This window comes from Crocodylus siamensis, chromosome 2 (assembly GCF_052110815.1).
Source record: "Crocodylus siamensis isolate JL-2025a chromosome 2, ASM5211081v1, whole genome shotgun sequence".
Taxonomy (NCBI): Eukaryota; Metazoa; Chordata; order Crocodylia; family Crocodylidae; genus Crocodylus; species Crocodylus siamensis.
The window spans coordinates 181,136,720-181,159,913 of NC_143396.1; the positions used below are offsets into that span (position 1 = coordinate 181,136,720).

General features: G+C 42.1%; 1 protein-coding gene across 1 annotated transcript in view; it reads right to left on the reverse strand.

The window, feature by feature from the left end:
• The window catches only part of TH (tyrosine hydroxylase), a 37,502-nt gene extending 19,279 nt beyond the window's left edge, over positions 1–18,223 (reverse strand). Inside the window, exons 1-5 of the mRNA XM_090034929.1 lie at positions 18,104–18,223; positions 12,851–13,054; positions 3,936–4,110; positions 2,318–2,406; positions 1,200–1,267 (exon numbers count right to left, since the gene is read on the reverse strand). Of these exons, the coding sequence (XP_089891055.1) occupies positions 1,200–1,267; positions 2,318–2,406; positions 3,936–4,110; positions 12,851–13,054; positions 18,104–18,193 (626 nt within the window). The 5' untranslated portion in view covers positions 18,194–18,223. The remainder of the gene's footprint in view (positions 1–1,199; positions 1,268–2,317; positions 2,407–3,935; positions 4,111–12,850; positions 13,055–18,103) is intronic.
• Positions 18,224–23,194: the final 4,971 nt, after the last annotated feature.

Genomic DNA, 23,194 nt, shown 5'->3' on the forward strand with positions numbered 1-23,194 from the left:
GTTACTGAATTAGGGGACAGATCACTCTGGAGACATCTGATTCAATGCTCTCCCTCAACAGTGCGAGGAAGTCACCTCAACAGCATGCACCACTGCCACGGTCAGAAACAGAATACTGGGCTAGATAGACCATTGGTCTGGCCCCAGTATAGAACTTCTTATGTTCTTACAAAGTTGCAGCTAATAGTGAAAGTGCAATCCTAAGGAGAGCAGAGGAATATTAATTAGGAGTAGAAAGGCCATATATTATCTTTGTGTATGACATTGGTGTGACCAGTAGTGGAATATCGTGCCCTTTTTTGATGGTCACACTTTAGAAGGTGGTTGAAAAACTGTAAAGTGTTCTGAAAGAATGACAAGAATGATTCTAGATCTGGGCAACATGGCTTATAGAGGGGAACTAAAGATCTCAATCAACTTAACTTTTAGCTTATCCAAGAGAAAGTTGAAAGATGTCTTATTTGTAGTGGGAAAATTCCTTTGGGAGAAGGAGATTTCTTATAGCAGATGGTTCTTTAATCTAGCAGAGCAAGCTAAAATAAGAGACGTTGTTAAAAGATAAAGCTAAACATATTTGGTCCATCAGTGAGGACACATTTATCAGTGAAGGTAATGAATGCTTGGAACAACTTCTCTGGAGGCTGGGTGGATTCTCTAGTACTTCTAAAAGAAAGATGCTACATCTTGGACCAACATTATGGCATTGGTTGCAGAAATTGCTAGATTAGGTTCTATGGCTTGTGGTATGCAATCTGTGAATCTACAGGTTACTGTCCATGTTTTTTAAATTAGGAGGAAGGTAGGATGAACAGACTAGGAGTAGGGGAAGAACTTGGGAAGGCAAAATGGAGTAGGGAAAATGTGGACAGCAAAGGGGTAACTAGGAATTTTGGCACCCTGGGCAGAGATCCCCAAGAGCCAGGAGAAGGTGTGCCAAGGGGCGGAGAGTCTTATCTCCCTGCACTGGGGCTCCTGTTGCCAGTGCCATCATTTCTATGGTAAAATGTGGGCTCCCTCAGAGCCAGCTTTCTGGTGTCTCCTCTAGATTTGTGCCTGGGACTGGTATCCCACTCTCCCACCCCTATTTATACCACTGGTGGACAGACAGAAAATCTATGGGTCATTTTATGGAAGTAGTATAATGAGTTTCCAGCAGGTGGCACTGTGCTGCGCAGATATTAGGAACGTGTCTGTCTTACTGTTTGTAGTGGAAGGCAATTTCTGCTATCGTTTTCCTCCGCTGCCGGTATGCTTGGTCAGAGTATCCCTGTGACAGAAGGGAATAGAGAAACACGTAGTTACTTACTTACCATTTCAGCCAGGAAAGTCCATTGCTGACTGGGAAAAACCTTCCAAAAGTTTGTGATGGTGGCTTTTTAACTGGTCATTTTTTCATTTTTTAAAAATAAAGATTATTTGTTTTGTTTTGGGATTTTGTTTGGTTTTTGGGTTCTTTTGTTTGGTTTTTTTTAGAGATGATTTACTCCAAATGAGGGAAATCCTCTGGCGTGTGTTTTAATATAAAACATCAAACAGCCATTTTGCCATATAAGATATAAAGCTCTATGTCAACATACCTCCAATCAACATAGACATTTTAATGGGGATTTTGTGTGTGCGCACACACACACACTTTGTACTAAAGTAGCTCCATTCCCATCCGAGTTACAGCCCTGTACTCACTTTCTGGAAAGTATGGCAATCCCAACCCAATGTGTGCCACCTCTATTTATCCACTAAGCCCTTCAAACCAACATAAAGCATCAGTATCCCTTCTCTGTCACCAAAGAAACCATATGAAACTGAATCTGTTTTCTTGCAGGGAGGGGGAAAAGGCAGATGGGTTTACAGCAATTGCTAAAAGAGCTATCTGAGTAAACAATGATTTTCTCTTCTACATTGACTAAAAGACAGAATCTCAAAAATAGTCATCAGTGAAAAATTTGAAACTATTTGCTTTGTTTCAACTATTTAGGTTTTTTTTTTTTTGCATTTCATCTTTGTGTGTGTTTATGTTTTTTTACTATAGTTGCTTGAATTTTGAAATAAAAATTGAAATTTTTCATTTCCAAAATAATGAAACAGGACAGTTCCAAATTTCAAAACTTCCCTCCCATTATCTCTAAATTATATCAGTTGGAATTGGTGCTTTTCTGTGAACAGCTGAAGCTTTGTCAGACTAGCTTTCCTCCCCCAAAGGAGATCTTTCCCTGAAGAATTCCTTACTGGTTTCGATAATGGGTTCTTTCCATGTTTTTGTTTCTGATAAAAGACACATGACTGAGAAGCAAAGATGTGTTCAGAGAGACTAACTCACCGGGTGATCCAAATCCAAATCTGGATCAAATTTGGTTACTAAGTGGTGACACTTGTCCAATTCAGAGATTTTTCTTGGAAACCAATGAACTGTAAAAAAGAGAGAGAGAGAGGAAACAACATAATGTACTCTGCTTTCCTGACTGTTCTGTGACTCCAAATGATCCCTCTCACACCTCTACTCCCAGCTAGGCATAATACACTGACCCCATCTCACAATTAAGTATGGCTTCTCTTCCAGCCTCCCAATATTATGCTATTCCTTTACATAAGGAAACAACCAGGAGTAAATTGGTTCTCACTCAAACCAACCTCCAGTCTGCAAGAGCAAAAATATATTGCCCTAATAAGACACCTAAGATTCTACAGGACTCTCTCACTTCCTATTTCTCCTTTTGCTGAAGCTCAAGTCCTCATAAGCTAAGTAGGTGATGAGAGAACACCTTCATTTTATCATTATAATTATCTCCACCATTAGATAGGGACTGATGTCTTGGACAGGTTATTCATCTGTATCACCAGCTCAGATGACACAACAGTGATCAGGTAATAGTGAATGGTTGCAACCGTAAGAAATGTGAAAGGAGTTAACAGGAACCTATAATTACTAAGGTGGTACTCAGGGAATGCATTTATATAATCCTTTCTGTCTAACTGTAGTAAGAAGAAAGACCCCACGACTAACTGCTTTCCATCGTCTTCATCTCTTGCTCCTCTTTTCCCACTATCTGGTCATGTTTAACTGGAGGTGTTACCTATCCAGCCCAAATAGAAAGGCTGAGGCAGTATTGTATTTAAATCACTTGCTGATTCTCTTGACTCTAACAGGATAGTTTCACCCTATTCTTTTTAATATAGGGGTCTCAACAGTAAGCAACTAAAGTTCTCAGTGTATATATATATATATATTTTTTATAAACTACTAACACTACCTTCTATTTCATCTGCCTAATGGTTCTTCCATGACTTGTAACCACGTGGACTAGAGAAACCTCTTGAGTTTTTAAAGCATTATTGAAGTGTATTTTATCCTAACTAGAGAGAATTCGTCTAAGAACTAATGCTTACAGACAAGCAGTTAATCTTTGGAATCTTACTGATATGGAAAGAACACCTTCCATAGAGCCCTTTATGCTCTAAATTCTTATAGTTATTGGCACCAGTAGTGATAAGTTATGATTTAGAGGCACTCTCTTATTCAGAACACTTGGAAATTGGAAGATGGTCCCTCAGGTAGTAGCCAGTTACTTAGAGAGAATCAAAGGGTTTGTACAGAATGCATCCCACTCCATCATAAATTTTGTTTCTTATGATTCTTGTATGCCTGTGTTTATTGATCCTATGATCACTATGGCAGCTGTGTAGAAAGGGCTTCATTTTTAGCAATAAACTTCTACTCCTGTTGGCATTTGGGCCTGGAAGAAAGAATCAGATCCCCCTGAAAGGGAGGAGGGAACAAAATAAAAGAGGAAATTTTGAGGCGTTTGGGCTCACTGCAGAGGTATTTTGTTTTGTTCAAATTCTGATACTGTATCAGTCACCTGTGAAAAATGAAATCCCTGTACCTCCATTTGAAATGCTCATTCCCCACATTTGACTTGAGTCTGAAAGTTTCTTACGCTTGTCTTCCTTTGTGCTCCTCACATCTTCTGACACCCTTTTGATGGAGCTGATGAAAGTGGTAAGATCAGAGCTGTGGACTTCACACCGGACAAAATACTCCAGCTCGCTGGCCCCTTCACGAGGCTTCTTGCTAGGTCTTGTCTCCAGGTGATGAATTTTTGCTTCAAAGGTCTTAAAGAGGATGGAAAAGGGGAGAAAAATCAACCAAATTACATGTAAACTTTCTGAAAAATGAAATCAAAGTGGAAAAGAAAGTCCAGAAGTACAAGGCTTGCCCAAGATGCAGGCAGCATAGGAACATAAATATATGTGGTGGCCCTGGATACATGTGTTTCTGGATTTTTAACACCCAGAAGTCAGAGGCAAGATGCTTTTCTCTTAATTCCATACTCTTGTTCTACAAAATTGATTGCCTTTTTGTTCCATTAATTGATCAAAATTTTCAGCAGAAATCTGCACCTTTAGACTAAATGTGGTTTAGTCTAAATTCATTGGGAAAAATGTGACACAGTTCTCTTCCTCCCCCACCTCTCCCACCCGGTTCTTCAATCAGGAAAATCATAAAAAAAAATAAGTTTTGTCACTTTTAAATAGATTTGAAATTTAAAAATTCTGATTTGCAACTTCGCAGAATGTCGTGTGATATTTCAATATTTTAACTGTTTTGACTATTTCATTCTACTTTAGCACAGGCAGTCATATTGAAGGGCTGAAATTCCTGCAAAAGGAGTGTTACATTTTTCATAGATTTCATAGACATTAGCGCTGGAAGGGACCTCAGGAGATCGAGTCCAGCCACCTGCTCAAGGAAGTCAGCTAGGGTCAAAGGATCCCAGCAAGATAAGCATCTACATATTTCTTGGATCAAGGTCAAACTGATTGGCCTATAGTTTCCTGGGTCTTCTTTCCTCCTTTTCTTGAAGATGGGCACTACAGATTTGTTGCGGGTAGGTCTTGCTTGACCAAGCTCATTTCCTTCTATGACCAGGTCCTTGACTTTAGGAAAGCTGACTTTCATAAGCTCAGGAGGCTTTTTCTTGAGGCCCTGATAGGCCATGATTTCACAGAGAGATGGGGTTCAGGACTTCTGCATTGCTGACTGACTTGCCAGCTTTGCAATGGATAGTGAAAGTGATCAGCTCATGGCCACTGTCACCCAGCTTCCCTTTCCTTCCCTTCAATTCTTAGGTCACTGATTAAATCATCCCCTTCGGCCAGTACCAGGTCCAACAGCACCTTGCCTCTTGTTGGCCCATAAACTTCTTGAAACAGGTAGAGCTCATCCACGCGTATATGGAAGCTTTATGACCAATCAGATTTGGTTGAATGATCATCCCATGAGGTGTCTGGGTACTTGAAGTCTCCCATGACAACCATGTACCAAGAATGTGCAGCCTCAGCCAGTTCCCTGGCAAATTCTTGGTCAAGCACTTGTTCCTGGTTTGGAGGTCTTTAATAGAATCCTACCATTGTATCACCTTCACTACATTCCCCTCATATTCTAACCCAAAGGGTGTCCACTTGGCCTCCTTGGGTGCCAATCTCAGCTTTTAGGAACATTTTTCAGAACCCTGCCCCTTTTTTTTCAGCATGATCTCTCCTGTACAGGGTATAGCCATTTATACCAGTAGTCTAGTCATAGGAAGAGTCCCACCAGGTCTCCATTATCCCTATGAGATTGTAGTCATTTTTGTTTAAGAGAAGAACCAGTTCCTCCTGTTTATTCCCCAAACTCCTAGCATTAGTGTACAGGCAAGTAAGTGTGCTGTTGGAGACCCTAGGCTTCATTGCACTCATGGAGAAGGGCTAGGGTAGGAGTCCATTCCTTTAAGCATCCTAACCTGCCAGTTTTCTGGTTGATACTTGGTGAGCTTACTCTGGTGGTTGTCCACCTATCCCCCAGCAAGCTTAGTTTAAAGCCCAGTCAAGCAGGTCAGCCAGTCTGGCTGAGAAGAACTTCTTCAACCAGTGGAGTGAGGTGGAGGCCACCTCTTCCCAACAGACCACTGCCTCGCTCTCCAAAGAGTGGACTGTGGTTGTAAAAGCCAAAGCCTTCATGGTAGCACCAGTGCCACAGTCTTCTGTTTACTGCCTTGATTCATCTCTATCTCCTCTGTCTGTGACCCATAACTGGAAGGATTGAGGACAAAACCATCTGCTCCCCCCAGCCCCCTGAGCTCTGCTCCCAGTGCACTGTAGCCACTCATGACCCGGCTAGGATTGCTCCAAGCCATGTCATTTGTGCCCACATGAATAAGGAGAGTAGGGTAGTGGTCAGAGGGCCAGATAAGTTTTGGGATCCTCTCAGCTACATCCCAGATACAGGCTCTCAAGAGGCAGGAGACCTTCCAGGCGAAGGGGTCAGGATAACAGATTGCTCCCTCTGTCCCCCTCAGGAGGGCATCACCACAGATGCATTTCAAGCAGGTCCAAGGAGGTGATACTCCCCCTCTATGCAGCACTGGTCAGGCCGCAGCTGGAATGCTGCATCCAGTTCTGAGTGCCGCACTTCAAGAGGGATGTGGACAACATGGAGAGGGTCCAGAGGAGGGCCACTCGCATGATCAGGGGGGCAGCAGGGCAGACCCTATGAGGAGAGGCTACAGGACCTGAACCTGTTCAGCCTCCGCAAGAGAAGGCTGAGGGGGGATCTAGTAGCCTGTTACAAACTAGTCAGAGGGGACCAGCAGGAACTGGAGAAGTCCCTGTTCCCCCAAGCACTACCAGGAGTGATCAGGAATAACGGTCACAAGCTGGCAGAGGGTAGATTTAGGCTAGATATCAGGAAGTGCTAGTTCACTGTCAGGGCGGCTAGGGTCTGGAACCAACTTCCAAGTGAAGTGGTGCTGGCTCCTAGCCTGGGGCTCTTTAAGAGGAAGCTAGATGTACACCTTGCTGGGGTGGTTTGACCCCAGTACTCTTTCCTGCCATGGCAGGGGGTCGGACTTGATAATCTACTCAGGTCCCTTCCAACCCTAGAAACTATGAAACTGTGAAACCCACAATGACCACTCTGAATTTCATCTTAGAGATAATAGCTGGTCATGTTTCTTCTTCACTTGCACTAGCTGGCAGCTCTGCAAGCTCTACTGATGCTGCAAGAGGTTTGTAACTGTTGCAGAGATCCAGGGGGGTGGTCACCCTGGTACAGTGAGCCTTGGGACTACAGACAACCTTTCTCCAGCCCTCTGGCTGGACAGTATTGGGTGCCTCTTGGCCTCCCTGGTCCTGGCAAGAGACCTAGGTCTTCCCTCTATCTGGGGTGAAGAGCCTGGCAGTAGGAGTCAATCTCCTGTTCACCATCCCTGATGGCACACAGCTTCTGCACCATGGTTTGGAGCTCAACTATCTGGGATTCCAGAAACTCCAGTACAGGGCAAACCTCACAAGGGGAAGTTACAATGCTCCTGATCCCATGTACCTGGAGTCATGCCAGGCAGCCCCCACAGCTGAGAGCCAGGGGCGCCATCTGAATGGAGGCTGGAGCCATGGGTTCCAAGTGTGTGGAGGCCTCAGAAGTACCAGAGGGGAGGGATCCAGCCACAGGGGGGAACCTTGGGGTGCAACGTGTCCCACCCACCATTGCACCAGTAGTAGTTTGGCTACTACTGTGCCAACCACTCCCAGTGGTGATGTATATGGGGTGCACATGCACCCCCTGAGAGCACTGGTACACCCCCTGACTGGCTGCACTTGCCTCTTAGGCAATGGGCAGGGGAGGCAGGTGGGACCACTGGTGCCCCCCCTGCAGATGCCAATGGGAGAGTGGAGTGCTGTTGCACCCCCAGAAGTGGCCGCAGCCACTTTTGGAAGCAGCTGCAGTGAATGGCCACAGTGATTGGCTGTCTCGCAATTGGCCGCAGAGGGACACCCCTCCCCCCCCAGTAACTGACTGGTCACTGGAGGGGGGCACATGTCCCCCCTGACTAAGGTGGCACCAATCACCCATGGTCTCTCCCATCAAAGGCCCCACTTACCTCCAGTAGGCAGGGGTCATTGAGGGTCCTGTTGGGGTGTCCTAGGGCTTATGGGGGTACAACAGACTTTCACCCATGTGTCTCACTCCAGAGTTGGGACCAAAGTTCAAATTTCTTTCTTTGAACAGTTGAAACTAAACTGATAAGGGGCTATGTAGTTAAGAGGTACAAACTCTCAGATTGGAGTGTGCCAACAAATGACTACAAATAGTTTTAACAGCATACACTTGACACTTACTTTTTAACACTTTACACATAAGGAGGGCCACTAGTACAACTGCAGTCTTTTCAAAGTCACCTGTGGCTGCAGGTTTCAGGCAACTTTACCCAAAAGGAAATGGCACTAGCCTAAAACCACTGTACCTTTCTTTATGCATTGTAGCTAGCTTTGAACTAGCCAGCTTTGGCTGTTCCAGCTGTTAGCTTGAATGGAACAGCACAAAACTCGGTGTAGCCAACAAAACCCATCCAAGGAGCTGCCTATATACTTGGATAGTTAAAATGCTTTAGGTTTCTGCTGCTGTTGTATTTGTAGACATGAGATGCAGTTACTGCAAGGAACAATCAGCCGGCTTTCATTCACCAGTCAAAGTTCGGTGCTCTGGCCGAGGTGCTGAAATAAACAGGGTCTGTAACCTATCGCCCACAAGCCGGATCCAGCCCATGAAGAGATGTTATAGGAATCGGCATCAGTAGGTGGGAAGTCACAATTGGGCCTGGGGAAGCAGCTTATGGCACAGGCCACAGCTAGATGAAGGGTAGTCAGGAATGGACCCAGGGTGCCTGGAGCCAACAGAAGTGGCTAGAGGCTTAGCCAGGTGGTCAGAAGCAGCTCAGGTGTGGGGAGGAAAACTGGACCCACCTTTATATTGAAGAATCCAGTGAAGCACTGAGAAGGCAGCAGGGGCTTGGCAGGAACGGTGCCCAATCAGAGTTTTTTTTCTAAGTTCCACCTAGACAATGGGTCTTCCCACCATAGAGGGTTGATTTATAATGGGGGTCGGTCTGTTGTCCAATCAGAATTTCTTTTCTAGGTCCCACCCAGGCATTAAGTTAACCCTATTCACTTTAGTGGTGGGGTTGACCTGTTGTCTGGCCCACCTTAGGACAAAGCTGTATTAATTTGGCCTATTGCTAGTGAAGGGTCAATGATCCATGAGAAATCATTCATGAATTTTCTTAAATCTCTGAAGCAGCAAAAGGGCACAAACACCTTGAGTACATTTAACTCCTTCTCGCCCACAAACACACACACAAATACATTTTCTCTGCATTCCTGACAGCATCCACACCACAGTTACAATCCCACCATTAAGCAGTTTTCTCTCAAACTCAGTGATAGTCTCAGCAAAAAAATAAAGAAAATGGAGACATCTCTTTAGATAGATGTAGTACTACATCTTCCTTTTTGTCCAACCATCCAAGGCATCTGCTCTACCTTTTATCTGTGCCCTGTGCCTATTTTAGCCTGGAAGTAGTATATTCAGTCTGATCTCCACCAAAGTAATAGGTTGCCATCCAACTCAGCCATTAAAGTAGCTCTCAAAAAGCAGTGACTGATTGATTGCTTTAGTTTTCCTTCCAATAACTTCACACCACTGATGTGACCTATCTAATAAGTAGCACCTTTCAAATGGATTATTTAAGACCTTGTGAAATCATAAATAACTAGAAAGGCTACTTTTTTTATTTTTGGCTCCTGTTACCTTTGTAAGACAAAAAGAAGACAAAGATACAATGGGAGATCAGTCAGTGGTACCCTTGCAGTTTCTGTAACAACTTGCTTATTCAGAAATATTTGGAACTTTACCTTTCCCCTATACTTTTCTGGCCGGAAGGGAAGGGTGCCATGTTGGGAACATAATGCTGGCAATTAAAAGAACACCAAAACAGTCATTTGAATAACCAGGTGGTAACTTTACTTCAGGTGGTAAACTGGAATAAGACCCCTGAAATGAAAGGTGAGTTATACCAGCTGCAGATTGCTCACCATGGTTACTCTCTTATTAAACAGAGTGGAGATCCCCAAAAGTCAGACATCACTAGCTCAGAGACCACCGTTTTTTTCACTGTCAGCACTCAAACTATGCTGGCGGTACGCACATGTAAGTGCAAATATCAGATGAAACAATATAGCTCACTTTTTTGCCTATTCTCCAGACACTTGAAGTCAATAGAAAAAGAGTAACTTAAGTGGATGTTCTATGTATATACAGTCTGAACTAGTTAACCTCTTAGTGGCTGATTTGATGTGTGAAGCATATATTCAGCACAGGAAAAAAAAAAGCTAGCAGTTGATGGGTTGGCTCAGATGGCTAGTAATGTCAGAGAAGTGATTCTACGTTGAGGTCATAGGTTCAAGTCAATCCTCCTATTAGTGGTGATTGACTGGCAGTAAAATAGCTGTTCAATGGCTTATGAAGTTGCCATCTGTCTTGCACACAGATGCTGATCTTATGAAGGGCCTTTGTTTATGCATCACAAGTAAACTGGGCCTTGTTATATCTGCTCCCCATGGGGAACAGATATAAAATAATGCCACACTAACAGGAGGCCCTTCCCAATCAGTATGAGGCAAATGCATTGAGATAGAGAAGCTACATGGAAAGTGCATTCCATAATATACCTGCCCAGAGGTTGGCCTTCAAGGAACATATTTGGCACTTTTCATCACCAATTAATTTACCTAAAGATAAAGGGGGAAGGGGGGGGGAGAGCAGGGATGAATATACCCTCTTCAAAAGAGTTTAGGCAACTTTGTGGATATTTTCTCTAAGAAAGTGAAAACTAACTCTTGCAGTCCGCTTCACTGAGCAATGATCCATTCTTTTCAGAGACACTCAGTTCTTCAGGAGAGGAAGGGATGTGATTTTTAGTCAATCAGAAGCAGTAAAATGAGAAGGAACAGATGCAATGTCACAGGTAAATTTAATTTAGGATTGTGTTTCTGAATGTACCAACCAACCACCCTATTGCATTGTCCCCTCAATAATCAATACCTTAGCATTAATTTGACAGCTCTGATTGCATTACCTATGCTTTGGCTGCATAAAACGCACAGAGCAGAGTGAAACCAGCTTCCCTGCAGCCTGATTCATGACGAAGCAAATGTCATTATGCTCGTCTGCTTTCATATCTTGAACCTACATTGCCAGAGGGATCTTGGAAATGAATGTTTCCCTGTTATAGCTTGACATGCTTATGTTTTCACTTTTTTTTTTTTTTCCCAAGTTCTCTTTGTGACAAGCTGAACTTTTTTAACACTTCAGGAGGTCCTGATTCAATTAATAAATCACCTTGGAAGGAAGCAAGCACAATCTGCTTGCTTGATTTTTTTTTTTTTTTTTAATGTTTATATTTTTAAATCCAGTGTAAAATAAATATTCCCCAAATCTTTGAAGTGGAGAACCCTGCAAAATTTACAGAACACAAACAGTTCAGCTTCTTGTACCAGATGAGTAGTAAACTGCATTTAAAATTTATTGTTCATGAATTCCCAAGGCTTTCTTAACAGTTGTGTACTTCCTAGGAAGAGATAGTAACTGTAACTGTAACTGCAAGTGTCCAGCAGTTCTGTAGTACAGATAATGCCACTGCTAGCATTAATTATAAATGTATGCATTTTTATCCTGGTTCTATCCCTTCTTGTAGAGGAGATTCACCATCACTCATGGCCAATAAAGAACCTGAGAGATGTTCTGTAAGGTCAGGGCATCTCCTCTGCTCTCATTTCTATTTGTGTAGTTTCTAGTGAAAACTTTTTGCAGATTCAATTGATTTGTCTATCTCAGCTGTCTTTTTAGTGTTGTTGTGCAGTGTTAAAGTCAGGTCCCATCCCTCCCTCCCCAGAAGTGGGTGCATCTCTCCAGTATATAAGAGTGACATGTGTAGTATGGAGGGCCTACTTCTCCTGCCTGTCACACCACTGTAGTTAATGGAATTAAATCTGTGTAAATGGAAGGTGATGTAGGACCAGGACTTGCAAAGTAGCTCCTTTGGCATGCAGCGTGCTATGTTATTATATCAGTAAGTTGTTATCTTTGACTACTGGCTTAATGAATACTTACCTCCAATTTTCCATTTGAGTGTCATAAAGATGCTACTTTTGATTGGTGGCCAGAAGGAAAACATCCAATTAATTACCATTTCCCAACACACTACTGTATATAATGACATCATAAAGAATGTAGCACTAAAAAAAAAATCAATACAGCTCATTTAAAATATGTAGACCAAATTTATCCCTTGACTAAGCAGAGCCCTGTGAAGTCAATGGAAGCTGTTCCATTACACACCTATATGAAACTGGTCCTGAAAAAAAAAGGCTGAAGTTCAACAAGGATGTAATTCAGAGATAGGCAAAGTCTTAAGGAAATGCAAGGTATGTGAGGTAGCTATGTAGTTCACTGCAAGCAGCCTTTGAAAAGTGGGTGATTCATCTGCTGATACAGTCTGAGTCCAGGTCTTCCATGGCTTAACATTAAGTTGAGTACCCTGGGCAACTGTCTTGCACACTAAACATAAGAGGCCATGACTAGAGTGAGGGATGAATACACATTATTTATATGTTAAGTATGCTGGTTACTAGCTCGCTCTAAGCAAGCTGAGAGCCTAGTATTTGTACTGAGCTGGATAGTGCCCTGGCTGTATCTTACTCATTGGGAAACAGTGAGCTAGAGGAAATAGCAAATAGATCAAATTCAGACAAGATGTTCTTCATAAGTTTAATATGTTAACTATGAAAATCAGGTTGTATCTATTTATAGCCTGAACAATTACTAGAGAATTCAGAGTATGGAGGCCTTAAACTTGATTTTTTTTTCCCCCAACTGAACTCTGATGAATTGGCAGATTCCCCATAACACAGTCCTAGGCTGCCCTCGCTCCTGCTACACAGTGTTTGCTTTTGAAAGAATGAGAGATTAGATGCTCACCTCAAAAACTTTAAATGCACGGGACAGGGAGGAAGATTTAGCTCCCTTGAGCATGAAGAAAAGATTCAATATGGCCCTTCCATCCTTCTCCTCAAAGACAATCATTTCTGTGGACTCTGCAGCATCAGTGGCTGCAGCTGCAGCCTCTCTCTCCTTCCTGGCATCTTCAATGAGGCTTTGCCGTCTACCAATGAACCGTGGAGACTGGAAAGGAGAAAAGAGTTAAAGAGGTAGAAGTCATCTCCTCAAGACAACTGATGAAGTATCAGACTTCCAGTCCCTGAATTTGATCTTAACTCCTTCATGGGCTAGCAGAGAACTGCACCTACTGAAGACAGCCAGATAACCTTGATTTGACACCAGACATTTTTCAGAGCTTCTGAATTTAATGATCTTGATGTTCCGCCAGTCAAGCAATCCTTTGTTCTGCAGTTCTGCTGTCTATTAGCTGTCCTTACTAATGAAGGTCCTATTTCACAATCCCACAAATTCATTTCAACTCTTTCTAATGAAGTTATATTTGTTTTTGCTTCAATCTTAAACTGAGTGATACAGCCCTAGGCCCCTAGGATATTAGTGAAGCTTCTAGTTTATATTTTAAATGCAGAAAATGTGTTGTTTCTATTTGTGATGATGCACTTCATCTGCACCCCCCTTTTCAAAATTCTAGATCTAGCCTTGCTTTTCGTTATTGTTCAATATAGAAGGCCCTGGGTCAATCACTGATGACAAAAGGTCCATTATACTTTTACTACACCATTTTTTCTTGTGCTGCAGTAGATTCCAGTGAAAAGAAAATATGTCAGTGACAACCTCTTACTTATGTTCTTTTTATTCAGTGACACTTAAGGCAGGGATTGCTGAGGTAATTCTCCGTCAACGTAAACAGACCTAGTCCTCTTGAACTAGCAAAAGAACTACATCCCTTTACATCCATAGAGAACTTGCTCCATCTCACTATGCCTCCATTTTTTACAAGCAACTCTTGTTTGCTCCCAAGTGAAAAATTCTCTGTTTTGGAGCTGGGGAACTGAGGCACAGGTGTGAATAAGTAACTTGCCCAAGGTTTGGAAAGGCAGGTTGTGGCAGAGTCATGAACTGAGTTTAGATCTCCCAAGCACTAGTGTAATGCTGTAACTTATTTCTTCTTATAAGGAAAATGGCCAGACTGAGGTTGGTCCTATATGGGTCTTCAAACAGGCCAGATATGCAGTGGAGAACAACCAAAGGGTTAGTTTTGCACACGATAATTAACCAGTCACTGAATATTTTGCTACCCTACTGCAACGTATTTCAGGATTTCCTTTTACAAAGTCTTCTTTTAAAAATGTCTAGCAACTTTTATTCCAAGGTATTTATCTCACTAATCAGATCTGGGATTACTAGAAATGAGGCCAAGGGAAACTATTCAACTACAGATTTCCAATATCTCAAGGGAGAAAAAACTGGTAGTTTGGTCTGCGTCTACAATCAGTAGTTCAGGGTTGTTCAGATTCTGGTGATAGCTTGGGTCCTTCTCCTGTATTTAAATATGTCACTGCTTGTGGTTATTAGTGTTCAAGCTTTATAAAATCTGACTTCCCCTTACTTGTTTTACCTGCCAAACTTAGAAACCCAAAATTTTCTATTTCACATTTGGATTTTTTTTTAACTCGCAAAGCAAACAAAATTGTTATAAAATGAACGTTCTCGGATTTTTTCAAAACATTATACCATGCAACTACAAACAGTCTCCCAATGAGCACGAAAAGACCAACACACACAATGAAAAAGAAATAATTTGCAAAAACATGCGAGAATTAAACATAAAGATCAGGAGCACAAACAAACCAAACCCAAGTGTTTCCACTTTTTCATTTGGGTTTCACTGACAAACTTTGAGTAATGAGAAAATTGTCCAATAAACTAAAGGGTTTAGGAAATATTTTGTTTAAAGAATTTTTTAAAAACACATTTTTAACTAGCCCAGTTATTCTATTTACATTCTCTTAGAGACTATCCCCTAAGCATATATCCTCTCTCTCTCTCATTGTGGATTATTTAAAAGTCTGGACACAGCTTTAGGGCTTTACTCTGACATTTTAAAACATGCGTGCGCGCACATCTAGGGAAGGTGGGGTGGTTCAGAGTCATGTACCAACTTAGGAGGAGTACTAAAATAGTCCTCCACCCCTGTGGAGTCCATGCTCCACAGAGTTGCCCTTGCAGCAGCAGCTGGGTGTCCTGACACCATGAGGTTGCTGTAACAGCAAGGGCTGGGGTTGGTAGGTCACATGGCAGCAGTTGCAGTAGTTGCTGCAGCAGGCATAGAATAAATATGTGTATAACTTTTCAAACATTGTATTAAGACTTAGAACAATATGTTTAATGGAACCAGTGCTTATTTTAAATGGTCTGCAATGAACAGGAGAAAAATCCAGCACCTCAGCAGCTATCCACAATAAACAAACTCTGTAATGATCTGAAGTTCAGCACATGCTTTACCAAAAAGATGCTCTCTGCACTTGTCCCTGAAGTTCAACAAATTTTTAATTTTATCAGGGTAAAATTTTAATTTTATCTGGGAAGGAAAGAACCACACATGACAGATTTAAATCCTGTATCTTGTATGTTACTGAACAGGGCTCAGATAGTATGACAGAGTGTGTGTCATATAAAAACCAGTATGGAATTGGGCAGCTGAGATCATGTCTAAACATGAATATGACCCATGTTGTTTCCATTCAGTGAGCTGTGCTACGTTTCTGTCTCAAACATGAGCAGACAATAATATCAGTGCCCTGCTACAACTAATTATCTCGTGCTCCTCCTCTCTAGAATGGATTGTTTCACTCCTATGCAGACTGTTCTAGATCAAAAGGAAATCAGTCCTCCCTGTATGAACGGCTAGTAGAAAGGACAGTGGAGTTCACCTAGTCTGGAGAGGTAAGTTACCAGGAAACGGGATTTTAGCTGGGTGGGGGGGAGAAGAGGAGGGTATAGACAATATAGTTTTCCTGCCGTTTCTACTGCTAACTTGATTTTTATCTGTAGGCTTCCTTTTTTTTTTCATACTACCTTCATCAGTACTTTTATTGAAATATTTTGGCAGGTATTATTTCATTCTCTAGAGATGTAAGCTATAACTTAAATTCTGATTCTGATTAAATCATAGCATAGTTTTGTTCTGACCATTTCCAAACACCTTCCCATTCGAAAGCAGTGATGGGACTGGGAGAGATTCTGGATTACAAAAACAATCTATAATAAATTATATATTAAATAACATGCTGCACTGAGATAAGATGCACCTTAAATAACTGGTCATAGGCAGCACAGAAAGTCTTGAAGGAAACAGGATCTGTGCAACTAACACATGCTGACAAAACTTATTTCAAGAGATAGCGCTATTTAATGTTTCATTTTCCTTTTAAAGACTGAACACTCACACAGGTTGTATTAGAACTTGACTGCACACCTCTACTGTAATTCCTGATAACAGCCCAGACAGATAGAGAGGGACTTTTAAGCATTAATTTGACTGGCAATCTGAAAAAATGTCAATAATTTAAGAGTTAGCTACCTTTAGAAGTTCACTGTTTGCCAATAGGAAAATGCCAAGGGAAGATGCAGGCCCTCCCAAGCTATTTAGTGATCATTTATTACAGAAACCATGCATACATCTTTAGTCCCAAAGCCCTCTTCCCTTCTTTCCTAGTGTGTCTCCCGAAGGCTGGGTTTGTTTACACAGTAGCTGATTTTACTAAATACAGAGGATTCCACAGAAGCAAGGAAAGAGGCAGTCAGTAAAAATAAAAAGAGCAGGGGGAATAGAATTAAAATCAGTTTATTCCCTGCAACAATGCACATGAAGTAATTTTCATTGCCACACACGGTATTCAGAAAAACAGTCTGGTGTTGGACAAAGTGGCCTCATTTGCCTTGTCCCTCCACCTCCAACATCTAAGACCTTTTAAATGGTCTGCAATGAATAGGAGAAACATCCAGCACCTTGGGAGGTGGTAGGAAAAAGGACAATTGGAAATCTCTTGTCTGGGAACTCCCTACATGTAAGGCAGCCCACCAGCGACTTTGTTAAGGGCAGGGCTGGACCATCACTGCTAGGAAAAAACAAGAAAAGGTTTAGAATATATGTATTAGAGAGAAACATATATTCTAAGTCCTGTATGAAATCCAGATTTTCTGTACATGCTCTTTGCACACATGAAACGTCCCTTCAGAAATCTACAAAGAAAGATCTTTATAATCTGGCTACCTAGCATGTCTGGGACAAACTATGAAAGGTACCAGTTTGCCACATGTAGTTGCTAGTCAAAGCTGTGACATAAGATTCTTTAGTGCCATGACTGTGAAGCACTAAGTTATGCCATGCAGATACCACTCACTATGACAGTCAGTCGTCTAGCATAGACCCTTTTTGACTGACTATTCATTAAAGGGTTTCACTCTGAAAAGTCTTGAGTCACACAGGCTACTGTTCTTGGCAACATCAGTTGGGCTGTGATGACAAAACTGTTTTTAACTAAAACTTCCTAAATGTCCTTAGAGCAAAGATAACAGAAGCAGTATATTTGCTGCTGACTGGAGTTTAATTTTTAAAGGTAGCTTATGGCTCAGCACAATGTTTTATCTTCACCTTCTTTAGAGTTATAGGTCATGTGGGATTATTCCACACACAGAGCTGAGAGTCATAAATCTAAACTGGTGGGAGAAACGAACATGGCAATAATAATTACATAGCAACGTTTTGCAAGTTTGCTTGAATTCCCACTGTCTTGCAGATCTGCCAGAATAAAGAGTCATGCATTTTCATTACACTGAAACAGAAGAAATCCTTTCATTTTAAACCCCTGAAAAATAGAAAACCTATAATGTGTTTAGAAGTGCACTTCTTAACCTTAATATTCTTGGCTTTAGTTCATTCGGCGTTTTAATTTAATGGGACTGTTTTATTGTACTATAATTATTATTACTTAAATGCCTATTATAATCATTACTAGCAATAATAATGATGACCTGAATGGCTTTCTACCTCACATTTCTATTTTATTTAGGGTGCATCATTATTAAGACTGGGTTTTATTGGGAGCGGGGGGGGAATTGCCAACCTCAAATACCAAGGTCCCTGGGTGAAGGCAGTACATTAGAAAGTAAATTGTTACTCTGTCCACCTGTCTACAGTTGCAATCCCCTGTGTGGCTTCAGTTCTACTATAGACTTTTGGGTTTCAGGGTGGGGATGGGGGTGTCTTACCATGAGGGCCTCTACTTGCTTGGAGTCCAACTCTGAAACTGCCCTGCGGAAGCCTTTGGCTGAAGAGGCAGAGGAGTTGGGGGTTGGCATCCTTGCTGCTACACGGGCTCTGCTCTGAGCTTTCCCTTACCTTGCCAAGCTTTTATAGGGCAAGTCTGACGTCAAGGACCCTCTCACAGGCCCCACCCCTTCAGCCTGAGGCAGAGAGAGAAGAGGAGGAGGAGGGGATGTGGAGGAAAAAATGCTTCTGTCCCATTAAATCTAATTGCTACAAAGATTGCAGCCACCCAGCTGTCACACACCAGCCATCTCTCCTTCCCCTGCTGCCCCCAAAAGCTTCTGATCTTTGTTCCTTTTTCCTGTGTGTGTGTTTTTGCTCCTCTTGAAGGGGTTGGCTCCTCTGCCACATATATTTTAGTCTTCTCCCCACTTTCTTCTCCTCTTTGAGTTGCTCTGAAGTGGTTGCAAACTGTGTAGAAAGACATAGCAAAGATAAGATTGAGAACTCTCCCTCTCCCCCTTTTTGTTCTGCAGCCCTGATTTTGAGGTAGGGGACTAAACCAACAAGAAAACTGGAACCTTGGGCTTTTTACCTGACCCTGAATTCATGTGCATGCCTGCTGGCATAAATCAGGAATAACTCACACCTTTGACTTCAGCAATTTCTTTACTGCCCGAGCCCCCAAGGTGTAGAACAGCCTGCCATCGGAGGTGGTTCAAGCACTGACACTGAATACCTTCAAGAGTAAATTGGATGCTTATCTTGCTGGGATCCTATGACCCCAGATAACTTGTAGTGGAGTTTGGGATGGCCAATCTTCCTACTGCCTTTTTCAAATTCACTGTACAGAACTCTCTTAAGCAGTCGATTGTTGTCCATACATATGATGTGGCTGACCCAGGTCATTTGCTCCAATGCTAGCATAGCTTCCAGTCATGATTTTGTCAGACCATTTAATTCCCATTATGCTGTGTAGGCGGCGCTGCAGTCAGTTAAGTTTTCTGATATGGCGATGATAAAGGGGACAGTTCTCTAATGAGTATAGGAGACAAGGGTGCCCAGCCACTCCGTAAACTTGGCATTTTGTAGATACTTTGACCCCCTTTCTTGTCCATAGTCTTTTTTGTAGGTGATCAAAAGCTGAGGCAGCTGACTTCAAGCGTGCTAAAAGTTCTTTGTCAATGCTGGTGTCATCGGTAATTATGCTACCTATGTAGCAAAAGGACTTGATGTTGTTTAATTGGCTGCCATTCAATTTTATTTCTGGTGGTGATGGAGGTGATAGGTTTCTGTCAGGAGGTGCTTGGTACAGGACTTTGGTTTTCTTTACGTTAGCACAGAGGCCAAAAAAGGAAGTAGCATTGGCAAAGGAATTCAGTAAATGCAGCAGGACGTCCTTAGAAAGGGCGACAAATGCTGAGTCATCAGCATACACTAAATCCTTTTCTTCACTTTGTTGGGATTTGCTTTTGACCTTGCACCAGTGGAGGTTTAGAAATCTGCCATCAAATCATGTTGTTAGGGTGACACCAGTAGCAGTAGTATGTACAGTGACTTCTAGCACTCCAGCCAAGAACAAAGTAAATAATGTAAGGGCAAGCTCACAGCCCTCTTTAACCCCATGAGCTACATGGCATCAAATGAGTCACCCACTGATACATGGGCCCACATGTTGTCATGGGAGCAGTGTATGAGGTGAATTAGTTTGTCTGGGCAGCCAAACTTTGCAAGAAAGCACCAGAGAGCAAGGCATCCAATAGAGTTGAACACCTTACTAAAGTTGACACATGCAATGTACAGGGGCATTTGTTGTTCGGCAGCTTTCTCCTGTAACTGGCGTAGGGTAAATTAAAATATCATCATGTTGGCAGTGCTGCTTGATAAACGAAAACCACACTGGGATTCAGGGAGTATATTATTTGCAGTAACCTGGAGTCTTGTCAGCAACAGCTTACCAAGGGTCTTATCAGCAACGGAGAGGGGTGAAATATCATGAATAGTTGATGCAGTCATGTCTGTCTCCTTTGTGCTTGTAAATTGTTATGATTTTGGCATCTTTGAAATCCTGGAGTAAAGCCTTGTTATTCCAGCAGAGAGCAAATGGGTCTAGCAAAGCTTTGTGAAGTGTAGGACCACTGTATTTAAGTGCTTCAGCTGGGATTTCATTGGCTCCAGCTGCCTTTCTGTTTGCCATTTCAATATGTGTATTCTTAGCCTTGTCCAGAGTTGGGGGATCTTTGAGTTCATACTGAACTTGTCTTTGCTCAGTTGAGTTGACTATTTGATCATTTGCACTCAACTCATGATTGAGGAGGGTCACAAAATGTTCTTTCCATCTTTCTAATATCATACTGTACTCATTCAGGAGGGTGGTGCTGTCAGTTGACAGGATTGGACAGGTATTGGCTGTTTGTGGTCCATAAACAGATTTTATTCAGGATTTTACTCCTAGAAAAAACCCTCGGATGTTATTAGTATCAGCAGGAGCTTGTAGTTCTGTTGCTTTGTTTCTCCACCAATTGTCCTCCATTCCCCAAAACCTTTTTTGCACTTCATATTTTGATTTCCTGAAGCCATGAGAAAGGAGGGGCTGTCTAGTTTAAATTTAGTGCATGGCTCAATGGGCCACAAGGAATGCTTGAATGTTGTTGTCATTTGCATCAAACCAGTGCACATTTCATTGAGTTGGGACACCAAGGGCTTCTTTAGCTGTTGATTGCGCTGCAGTTTGAAAAGCGTCTCACCTTTCATCAATAGTTCCACTTGCTCTTGCATCGGCACATTGTGATAGCGCAGCATGAGCCGAAGTTGCTAACTGAGTTCTTGCCTCTTCTGTGTGAAGTTTCAAAACATTGACACATTGGTTTGGTTTTGGAGCAACCTTCTGTCTACGAGTGTGAAACTTGATGTTCAGTTTAGTATGGATAAGCTGGTGATCTTTAGAGCATTCTGTGCCTCGCATAGCGCTGGTAAAGTAAACATCCCTCAGGTCATTGAGATGAGTGATGACATAGTCTACAAGGTTGCCATCATTTTGGCCAAGGGTGCTGCCATGAGTAGAACCACTTTTCTGGCATGTTAAAAAAGGGTGTTTGTAATAGCAAGGTCAAACTCCGTGCAGTGTTAGGAGACCCACATCCAAATTTCTCCATGACTGTTCCAAGTGGTGTAATGCAATATCTTCAGTGCATGCATTGAAGTCAACCAGTAGTAGGATTGTATCATTGTTGGGTATGTTTTTTAGAGTGTCACTCATCTGGCTATTGAGCTGAATCTTTATTTCTTCGACAAGTAGTTTTGGGGCATAGGTGCTTAGTATTGGCTGAAAGGTGTTGTGGGACAGTGGTATCCACAGTGTCATTAATGTCATTAGAAGTTATTGGTGCTATATTGACTTATACCAGCTAAGGGTCTGGCCCAGTACAGAATATAATGATGTTTCAGTGAAACTCAGTCAGTTTGCATTCCTGTTGCCTGAGCTACGTGGGTGCACAAGCTTTTTTTTTAACAAAAAATTACACCAGGGAGTTAAGCAGCAGGTAGGGGGTTGCCATACCAGGTCTTATCAGCTCCCAGCCACCTCTGCTTCCCTGCCCTCTTCATTTGAACTAGATCTTCCCTCACATTTTGAACACACAGTTCTTTCTTTGGATTTAATTTAATCTGTAATCCCCTCTGTGCCTCTCAGACTTCCAGTGGTCCCTCTGCTAAACACTGCATGCCTGAAATGTTGTGTATGCGTGTGGATGTGTGTGTGTGAGAGAGAGAGAGAGAGAGAAAGAAAGAACCGTACAAAAGTGAAAGGTAAGAGGCATTTGTTGGACTTTGAAAACACTTAAAATGTTCCTGGAGCCTGTTCCTGCTGTCAGATTCTGAATTACTGCATCCATAACAGACTCAATGCAGTCCACCCTTCCTCTCAATGCATATGTGGAGCTTCCACTACCCTGGAAGATAGTTCTAGGCAGTATACTAAGGGGAAAATTGATTTAGCAAATATATTCAGGTAAGAGGCAAGGACGAGGTGGCCAGTGTTGCTATGCTGCAGTACCTCCTTGTGGATGGAACTGAAGTTCTGGAAATATTTGATACCAAGCGCAAATCAGAGCAGCCCCAAAGCTGCTTTTGATTGTCGACATGGGAAGTGGACCCTGCCTGGCAGGAAGAGCAAAGATGGGACAACGACATGCTGCTTGCAAAAACTGAGATCTCCCCCCCACCCCCGCCCCTCCCCCTCACTGGGCTCTGCACTGAATATCGCTTGACCAGATCAATGGGTTGGGTTCTATGTTGTGCGTTTTTTCAGCAATTGCACCAAATAAAAAACATCCTGGTTGATGTTATGTCCAAGAAAGTATTTAATCTGGAAACAGAATGAACTGATGAATTCCTGTGGTTCTCTGCCCCTTCTCTGGGAATGTGTACACACAAACGTGCCTACCCATAGATATATTACAGGATGAATGAGAGAGACACTGTTTGAAGTAGTAGTATGTCATTTTTTTTAAGATCCAATGTCCCAGCCATTAAGTTGAATATTTTACAACTAAATAGGAGATGGATCATACCCTTACTGTTCATCTTCCATGAAAGACAATTAATCCTTAAATTGGAAGGGAAGAGGGAAGTCCTTTGTCAATTGACAATCTGAAAATTACACCTATATACTTCCTATGAAAATCTGTTCAGCCTGTCTCAGAACCTATGTACTGTTAAACATCACCCCTTTTTCACATTTTCTATGTGATGATATGTTGAATAAATGCCTTTCCTGGTGGTGACCTGTTTTGACTGAAGGGAAGTGTCATCTCTTGGGCTCTTAATTAGTAATAACTGAACCTAGAGATTAGAGTGTATTCTCTCCAGTAACATTTGGGTTGAGGTACTGATTTTGGTGTAGCCCATTATAGAATAAGTAGTAACTAGAAAGGTCAGAATGAAATTTCCTGTAATCCAAGGACTTTGGATCTGGAATGTAAGTTTGTTTACAGCTCTCATTCAAAAGGCTCAGAATTTATCTGTAGAAACACCCAAAATGCTACTCTAAATCTAACTTAAAGTGATCGTGGAAACAGCTTTTTTCAAGATTT